At 38.6% G+C, this 10,135-nt stretch overlaps 1 protein-coding gene across 1 annotated transcript in view; it reads left to right on the top strand.

The window, feature by feature from the left end:
• The first annotated feature begins 395 nt into the window (after positions 1-395).
• Positions 396-10,135, top strand: part of PDSS2 (decaprenyl diphosphate synthase subunit 2) — a 258,188-nt gene continuing 248,448 nt past the window's right edge. Inside the window, exon 1 of the mRNA XM_007447249.1 lies at positions 396-946. Coding sequence (XP_007447311.1) covers positions 666-946 — 281 coding nt within the window. The 5' untranslated portion in view covers positions 396-665. The remainder of the gene's footprint in view (positions 947-10,135) is intronic.

Here is a 10,135-nt window from a genome sequence, read left to right as displayed (position 1 = left end):
CAGAGGAGCTGGCGCCTCCGCCTGAGCCCTTCCTTCCGGAGGGCTGGAGGCCGCGAAAAGACCATTAGTAGACACCGACCCTCGTTCACGACACATATTTATGCGTGCCCACTCTGCGCTGGGCGCTGGGAATCCTACGACGATTCAGACTCGTCCCAGTTTCAAGGGGCTGGGGCACCACTCGGGGCCCACAGCGCGATCTCTGTCACCCTCGGTCCTCGCAGGGACGAGAAAGTGGGAGGAGCTGACATTTTCATCCTACCTCGCCTTCCGGGGTTCACCTCCAAAGCCCCGCCTCTCCGGGCCGTTCACGTTTGCGCCGTAAAGTAGGAAAAAATTCTTTGCCGCAGAACAGCCCGCCTCCGTCTTTACGGCAAGCCGCGTTTGACGCTCACAATATGGCGTTCCCCACTTAGGCGGTTCTGTGGCTGCTACCCTAGATGGCCGTGGGCAGCGCTGACTTGGGGCTGTTGTCTGTCTAACCCAGGCTGCAGAAAGCTGCAGTTAAAGTTCGTTTCTGGTCACGGCTTCAGAAACCCACCCTCCTCTGAGGGTCAAGAAGCGCTGCTTCCTTCTAGTTCCCGCAAGTTCCTCATCTGCTCCTAGCTTGTTTCCCGCGCCACCTCCGGACACCCTCAAGTCCCTGACACCCCCAGACTCAAACTATGAGCCTTCGGCAGCTGCTTTTGCGCTTGCCCTGTTATCTCGGGGCCTCGGGTCCCCGACGTGGCCCCCTCGACACCATCTCCTCGGTGGTCTCCTGGCGTGCTCAGTCCTCCAGGTCCCCGGCCCACTGGAACCAAGTGGTGTCAGATGCGGAGAAGATCGTGGGCTACCCCACGTCCTTCATGAGCCTCCGCTGCCTGCTGAGCGACGAGCTCAGCAACATCGCTATGCAGGTGCGGAAGCTGGTGGGGACTCAGCACCCTCTGCTTACCACAGCCAGGTGAGCTACTCCCTCTCGCCCTGACACACTCGCACCCCCTCGGGTCCTTTTTCCTGGCCTATACACCCTTTCCTCCCTCTCTGAGACTGACTTCCTGCTTATCCCTTTTTACCTCTGCCTTTTCTCAGCCATCCTAGGCATTCGATGTTGTGTCTTCTCTACTCTACTCACCTTAACTTACTAACTCTGCGGAGGAAGAATGAGAACACGTGCGCTTTTCGCGTTTTTGCTTCTTAACTACTGAAGGTGAAGTCACAGTGATTTGTGGAGAAATCGAGTAGGGATGTGGGTTTGAGTCACTTCCTAGAAATAGTCTTTTAAAAGTGGGATAGGTTTATTTTTGGTTCCGCATTATTCGAGAGGTCACCCCTAGAAAGAATGGGGAGGGGGAGATAGGCCGAAAGTTAGTTACTTGCAACGTTTGTCTCAGGCTTGAATTAGGAATTTATCTAGTCAGTAGTCATTTTCCCCTCGGTATTTTTATCACTTACGCTGAACTACTACTGTGAAATCTGCCATTAGGACTTTAAGGACCACAACTTTTGGTTGCATTTTTAAAAACTCCACCTTTTTATTAATAAATAATTTCAAACATACTGAAAATTTGCAAGAATAAAAATAATATAAAGAACATACTTTATAATCATATTCGCCTATGGTATACATATATACGTATACTATTCACATGTATATGTAAACAAAATACATACACACACACATATTTTTCCTAAATCATTTTGGGGTACATTGCATATGACATGGTCCTTTACCCCCAAGTACTTCATTTCATAAGCATAGGGATATTCTTTACATAACTACATTAATCAACTTTTAATATTGGTACAGTACTTTTATTTAATCTACCATTGATAGTCCACTTTTGTTAATTGACCCAATAATGTTTTTTTTATAGCATTCTTTCCTCTTTAGTACAGGATCCAGCCTAAGATGAGGTATTACTTTAGTTGTCATGTCTCTTTAGTCTCCTTCAGTTGAGAATATTTCCACAGTTCTTCACTTTTATGACTGGAGCATTGGTTCTCAAATGGCGCAGTCTGCCCACTAGGGAACATTTGGCGGTGTATGGAGATGTCGCAACTGGGACATGCTACTGGTGTTTAGTAGGTAGAGGCCAGGGATGTTGTTAAACACCCTACAATGCCCAGGACAGCCCCCTACAATGAAGTATTAGGTGCACCAAGATGTCAGTAGTACCAAGGTGGAGAAATCCTGGACAAAAATTATCTTTTTTAAAAATGTTTTCTTTAAAAAAAAAAAACCACTTTTGAAATAATTGGAGATTCACATGCAGTTGGGAGAAATAATGCAGAGAGAGCCAATGTAGGCTTTATGCAGTTTCTCCCCCCAAGCAAGATATTGACACTGATACAGTCAAGATGCAGAACGTTTCCATCACTACAAGGATCCCTCACGTTGCCCTTTTATAGCCACCCTCACTTCCCTTGCTCATCCTCTTGCTTTAATTTTTTATGAGACACTTGCTATTTCTTTGTTACTAGTTACCAAATAGCAATAGTAGAGTGATTTTATTTCTTGGCATCATTCCCAGTTCTCAGGAATGTCATTTTATGAGTAGGCTAAACTTGTCCTGAAGCTGGAATGTTAGTTCTCCAGAGATTTTAGATGATACACACTCAAAACACACATACGTATATATTTTAAAGCTTATTAATGAAACGAATGAGCTTCAATCACCCAATTGAAGAAGTGTATCTTTATCAATCCTGTTGAACCTTCTCTCTTCACTGGTCCATCTCCCTGATCCCCACTATACTGAGTTTTGTGTTTATTTTTCCTTCAAAAATTACATGAGTGTTTCCTTAAATAATAATGTGTATAATTTTGCTCATTTTTGAAATTTATAAATATACTAGTTTATTTCATGCAGTCCTTTATGACTTGCTTTTAAATTCGACATTGTTTCTGAGATTTATCCCTGTTATGTTTAACTATACTTCATTAGTTTTTCATTGGTGTGTAAAATCCTACTGTGTAAATATACCACAGTCTTCTTTCGATCAGCATTTGGGTTGTTTGCAGTTTTTGGTGCTATGAAAAGCGCTGCTGTGAATATGCAGCACGTGTCTCCTGGTGTACTTGTCTTGAGAGAATAAAGGCGTGTGTGCACATGTGTTCAGCTTTAGGAGATAGTAAATTGTTTTCCGAGGTGGTTGTACCAGTGTACGTTCTCACTGGCAGTGTCTGAGTTCAGGTTACTCTGTGTTCTCACAACACACGAACCATGAAGTGTCTTCATTTTTGCTAATCAAATAGTGGGTTTTTCTGTATGTGATGGGAATGATAGTGTTAGCGGTGGAGGTCATAGTAGTACAGCCAGCCCTCCGGATCTGTAGGTTCCACAACCACAGATTGAACCAAGTGTGGATCGAAAATATGCAGGGGAAGAAAAATTTCAGAAAGTTCCAAAAAACAAAACTTGAATTTGCTGTGCACCAGCAACTATTTTTATAGCATTAACATTGTATTTACAACTATTTACATAGAATTTACATTGTATTAGGTATTGTAGGTAATCTAGAGATGATTTAAAGTATAGGGGAGGACGTGCCTTGGGTTATATGCAAATACTATGCCATTTTATATGAGGGACTTGAGCATCCTTGGATTTTCACATCCGTGGGGGTTCCTGGCTCCAATCCTCCTGGACTGTATATTACATTGTGCAGTTGCATATTGTAGTCTCTGTAATAAAGTGTTGAAGTGAAAAGGGCAGAACTAGAAAGAGCCTTATTAATGTATGTATTCTGAGAATTGCAGTTCATCTACTTAAATGTCAGAGCATCATTTGGGGTCTTAGAGAAGATTCCTTCTGAGGGCACCAGAGACACACTAGATGAAAGCTTGTAAGACTGATGGCTCTGAAACTTCCTTGACTGTATGTAGCCTACCCTGCCTGCCTAGTCCCATATTACAGTGAAAGAATTGAAGAGGAACAAAATAGTAAGTTTCAGCAAAGTTGTAGTAACATATATAGATTATTTTGTAAGAAAAAGAGGAGCTAATCTGCATATAGTTTTATTACATTTATTTAAATTATTTAAACAGTCTAAACTCACAGGCAGCTAATGAACAAAAAACTTTTGGGGAGGGGGTCGTGCATATATCTGTTTTAGCAAAGAAGCAGGCATATGATCCATAGGGTAGGCAGATTGTGGTTATTGTAAATTATAGCTAAAAAACATGGATTAAGCAGCTATATTGTTTCACGTACTGCACCTTACTTTGTTGAAATCTTGTGAGCAAAGCATTGATAATTAAGAGAGAGAGCCTTTCAGTATGATATCCAAAGGACACAAATACCCCATAGAGTTAATATAGTTAGGACCATAGGAAATTGGATTTGGTAAATTCTTCTACTAGTTCCATTTTACATTTTACATTATTTACTTAAATCAATAGTCTAATCCCTTGGGTCATTTTACTTTTTGGGTAGATATACATGGTGTTGATATATTAGGGGTGAATCATATCTTATGGCCCTAAAATTTAGATGTATAGTGACATTTTTGGCAAACAGAAGGAGAAAAAAAGGAAATCACCATAATTCAGTATTCACTACCTTCTCTTTCTTTACCTAAGTTATCTCACCAAGAAAAAGGAAAAAAGCCTAGAAGTATACTTTTATATCAATTTAATTGAGAAATGAGATTAAATTTAAAATCTTGAGATCTAGTGAGATAATGATCTTATTACTAGGAACAATGTAGCAATTGGCTAATTTTTTACTCTTGTTCTAGATGTTCTAGTTTCTCTGTGTTGTAAGTTCCAATTAGATAAATAATCCTTAATTCAATGTTTATTAAAGCTTATGGAGGAATATAAAGAATTCTAAAACATGGACCATGTCCTTTGAGAATACACATTGTGTTGGACACAAATATATTTATAAATATCAAAAGGAGGTAAATGACTTGTTACTAATGAGTAGTAGAGATATATTAGCTATTGCATTTAGAGATACTGAAGTGGCCTGGCGAAAGGTAAACCCTGTATGATATTACTTATATGTGGAATAAAATATAAAACAATTTAGTGAATATAACAAAAAAAGAAACAAATTCACAGGTACAGAGAACAATCTGGTGGTTACTAGTAAGGAGAGGGAAGTGGGGAGGGGCAAGATAGGGGTAGGGGATTAAAAGGTACAAACTACTAAGTATAAAATAAATAAGCTACAAGAATATGTTGTATAACACGGGAATATAGCCAATATTTTATAATAACTGTGAATGGGGTATAACCTTTAAAAATTGTGATTCACTATGTTGTACACCTGAAACATACACTGTTGTACATTAACTATACCTCAGTAACAAAAATAAAACAACTAAAGTGGCTGGAATAGTAGAGAACCTTTCATGAAGAAACTGGGATGTGATTGGGATAGATGGATAGAAATTACATGGGTAGTGTTTTAGAGTGGTGGTACTATATTACAATTTTTTTTCTTCTTGATTCTTTTTTCTTCTTTCTCAGGCTGTCATACCTCTGCTAGGCATAGGGAGGACCTTAAAAGCAAGAATAAGCAGTACAGTAAAGTAAAATGAACAGCATGAATGGAGCTAGAATAGCTAAAACAATATTGAAAAAAAAAACAAAGAAGAAAGTGGGAGGAGTCATTCTACCTTATGTTAAGCCTAGTATATATAGCTTAATTGATCAAGACAGTGTGGTATTGGCAGAGGAATAGACAGATTGAGGGAACAGAATAGAGAACTCAGAAATAGATCAACACAAATAATACCCAATTGATTTTTGACAAAGGTGCAGAAGCAATTCAATGGAGGGAGAACAGTCTTTTCAACAAATGGTTCTGGAACAATTGGACAGTATAGGCAAGAAAATGAACCTTGACCTAAACCTCATACCATATTTAAAAAAAGGTCTATGTAAAATGGAATTAAATGTGAAATGTAAAACTATAAAACTTAAGAAAACATAGGAGAACATTTTTGGGACCTAGGGCTAGGTAAACAGTTCTTAGACATGAAACCAAAAATGCAGTTCATTAAAGAAAAAATATAATAATTGGACTTCATCAAAATTGAAAACTTTGCTCTGCAAAAAGACCTTGTAATAGGATGAAAAGATTAGCCACAGGAAGAAAACATTTGCAAATCATTATCTGAAGAAGGACTTGTATCCAGAATATGTAAAGAACTCTCTAAACTCAGTGGTAAGAGAATGAACAATACAATTAGGAAATGGGCAAAAAGAGCCTATAAAGATGGCAAGTAAGCATATGAAAAGTTGTTCAACATTATTAGCCATTAGAAAAATGTAAGTTAAAACCATGATGAGATACCACCACAAACCTATTAGAATGGCTAAAATTAAAAATACAATATGAAGTCCTGGTGAGAAACTAGATTTCTCATACATTGTTGATGGGAATGTAAAAATGGTACAGCCATTCTGGAATACAGCGTGGCAATTTTTTATAAAATTAAACATACACTTAACATATAACCCAGCTATCACACTTGTGAGCATTTATCCCAGAGAAATAATAACTCATATCAAAACCTATCATGAATGCTTGTAGCAACCTTATTTGTAACAGCCAAAAACTGGAAACAACCCATATGTCATTCAAAGGTGAGTGGTTGAACAAACTGTGGTACAACCATACAATGGAATACTACTCAACAATGAAAAGAAATGAACTATTAATGTGAATATACTTAACACTACTGAACTGTATACTTAAAAATAGCTAAGATGGTAAATTTTATGTGTATTTTACCACAACTAAGGAAAAAGTTAATTTCGAAAGTATGATTCCATTTATACAACATTTTTAAAATGACAAAACTATAGAGATGGAGAACAGATTAGTGGCTACTAAGTCATAAACTGTAGGGAACAGGGAGGAGTGTAAACACAAAGGAGTATATTGTGGTGATGGAACAGTTTAGTATCCATCTAAATGGATCCATCTAAATGGTGATTGTGATGGTCGGTACATGAATCAATACATGGTATAAAGTTGTGTAGAACAGTATATACCTACACACAAACGAATACAGGTTTTTGAAAAGTGCTGAAAATGGAATAAGGTCTTTAGTTTTGTTAACAATAATATACCAATGTTAATTTTTAGGTTTTGATATTGTACTACAGCTATATATTGGGGGAAGCTGGATGAAAGATTCATAAAGACTTTTTATACAGTCAGTCCTTAACCACGAGTTCTGTGTCTGTGGATTCAGCCAACCATGGATTGAGAATATTTGGGGGAAAAAAATTCCCCAAAAGCAAAACTTGAATTTGCTGAGCCAGGCAACTATTTATATATAACATTTACATTGTATTTGCTACTATTTACATGATATTTACATTGTATTAGGTATTATAAGTAATCTAGAGATGATTTAAAGTATACTGGAGGGGGCTTTCCTCGTGTCACAGTGGTTAAGAATCCGCCCACCAATGTAGGGGACATGGGTTTGAGCCCTGATCCGGGAAGATCCCACGTGCTGTGGAGCAACAAAGCCTGTGTGCCACAACTACTGAGCCTGCGCTCTAGAGCCCGTGAACCACAACTACTGAAACCTGCATGCCTAGAGCTCGTGCTCCGCAACAAGAGAGGCCACCGCAATGAGAAGCCCGCGCACTGCAGCAAAGAGTAGCCCCCACTCGCCACAACTAGAGAAAGCCCGTGTGCAGCAACGAAGACCCAACGCCGCCAAAAAAAAAAAAATAGTATACTAGGGCTTCCCTGGTGGCTCAGTGGTTGAGAGTCCGCTTGCAGATTCAGGGGGCGCGGGTTCGTGCCCCGGTCAGGGAGGATCCCACGTGCCGCGGAGCGGCTGGGCCCGTGAGCCATGGCTGCTGAGCCTGCATGTCCAGAGCCTGTGCTCCACAACGGGAGAGGCCACGGGAGTGAGAGGCCCGCGGACTGGAAAAAAAAAAAAAAAAAAGTATACTGGAGGATGCACATAGATTATATGCAGATACTACGCCCTTTTATAAAAGGGACTTGAGCAACACAAATTTTGGTATCCTCAGGGGGTCCTGTAACCAATGCCCCTGTGGATACCTAGGGAAGACTGTACTATTTTTGCATCTTTCTGTGAGTCTATAATTATTTCGTTATTTTGAAAAGCTAAAAGACATCACTTTGAAAAGAGAGAGAATGAATGGATGGATGGATGCATGAATGAACAAACAGTAAGTAAGCCTAGGAGACAGGAGGCTTGTATGTTCTAGTTTCATCTCTGTCAGTAGGTAACAGTGTGACGTTAGGCAAGTTATTCCATCTCTGGGCTTTAGTTTCCTAAGCAGTGAAGTAGAAAGTTTGACTAAATGATTTCCAAAAATGTTGCCAATTCTGAACTAGTAAAAATTAGTGTTGTAACTGAACATAGCAGCTAAGGGAGCTATTGTCACTTCTCAGGCAGGGAATGAGCAGATTGAATGCAATATGTATTGATAGTACAAATCTATCATCCTTTTCCTACTGTTTAAAAATCCTGAAACCTCAGAAAAAATGTTTTCTTAGACTCGTAAATCTGACCTGAACTGATGTGAGATCATTTATAGTCTTCTTTATCCCACTTAATGTGAATATTCTTGCATTTTGCTACAGAAATATTAATGTGTTTGATTACAGGGTGCTGCCCCATATTTTTCTGGAGTGCTGGGTGAATTGCACCTTCCTAAAATCGAAAAATTTCAAATTCTGAAAGACGTTTGGTTTTCAAGAACTTTGGATAAGGGATTGTGGACCTGTCCAAGCTAGACGGTGGTATTATATGTAGGATGATGTCAAAGTCCAGGTATATGATGTGGATGGGTAGTGTGGGAGAGGTTGAAGGTAGTGACAGTGCATCAATCCCCACTTTCTCCCAGTGCAACTTGAGCCCTATGGGCCATTACTATCTTGCTAATTAAATGTAATTATCCATTTGTGCAAAATATATATTTTTATTTTTAGTCATTTAAATTTCTATAAATCAGTATTATTTTTAAGTACTTCTAGCTTTTATAAATTCACTGCATATACTATCTAGTGTCAAGAACTTAAGAGCTTTTAATAAACATATGGAGGACCGTTAATTGTTTCAAAGATAATAACAATACTCTTTTTCATATAGAATTGGTTAAATTCTTGTTGTTTAACATAGCTAAGTCCATTGAGCAATGTGGTTTTGTGTTCATTGATTACTCTTGACAGATTTGGCTCTTAGGATTAAATTTTTGTTTAAATATTTCTGTCTTTTTACTTTTGCCTTGGAAAAACTGTGATCTGTATTTCAGATTTAGATAGAAGGGATCAATTTGGTATGCATTTATTGGAGACAAATTATGACATTTAGTCTCTCTCTCAGAGGGTATTGGTTCCTGGGTAGAGACTTTTTGTTCCTGACTCACTAGTTACTTAGCTACCTAAAAAACCTTATTAGTCTTTTTCTGCATGGTAAACTTCTTTAGAGCTCTTTGAATTTATTATTAGAAATTTAATTTTAGTCTCTCCCATGTTTATGAAAGACCCTTTTCTAGATTCAGTTCTGTAATTACTGTACTGAAAGCCTACATTACTTATGAAGGACTTTTTCTTGGAAGACTTGGAGAAAATTATAAATTTTAATTCATTCCACAAATATTTGAGGTGCTCTGGGCATGGATATACAAATAAGAATAAGACATAGTTGCTGCCCTTCAGGAATTCGTGAGAGACAGTATAGTGAGCATGAGCTCTGGAATCAGACTGTTTAGATGCATATCCTGACTCTACCACTGCCAAGGTATGGGATCTCAGGCAATTTACTTTACCTCTCTGTGCCTTAGTTTCCTCATTTGTAAAATGAGGATAATAATAGTACCTGTATCTTAGAGTTTTATGAAGAGTAAATGGGCAAGTATAGGCAAAGTACTTAGAAGAGTACCTGGAACGTAGAAAGTAGTCACATGTTAGCAGTTACCGTTATTATTAGAAAGTCATTTTAGCGGGAAGACATGCAAATAGAGGATATTGAGATAAATCCTGTAGTATGTGTGAACAATATGCTGTAGAGGCAGAGAAAGAGGAAAAAATCTCTCTCTAGAGAAAATTGAAGACTTCAAAGTTAAGGTGATATAAGAGTTGGGTCATGTTGGATGGGAAGGAAATGACCAAGGCAGGGGAAAACAAGCCACAAGGAG

The sequence above is a fragment of the Lipotes vexillifer genome, unplaced genomic scaffold (genome assembly GCF_000442215.2).
Source record: "Lipotes vexillifer unplaced genomic scaffold, Lipotes_vexillifer_v1.1 scaffold515, whole genome shotgun sequence".
In the NCBI taxonomy this organism is placed as follows: domain Eukaryota; kingdom Metazoa; phylum Chordata; class Mammalia; order Artiodactyla; family Lipotidae; genus Lipotes; species Lipotes vexillifer.
This window is presented reverse-complemented; position numbering and strand designations above follow the sequence as displayed.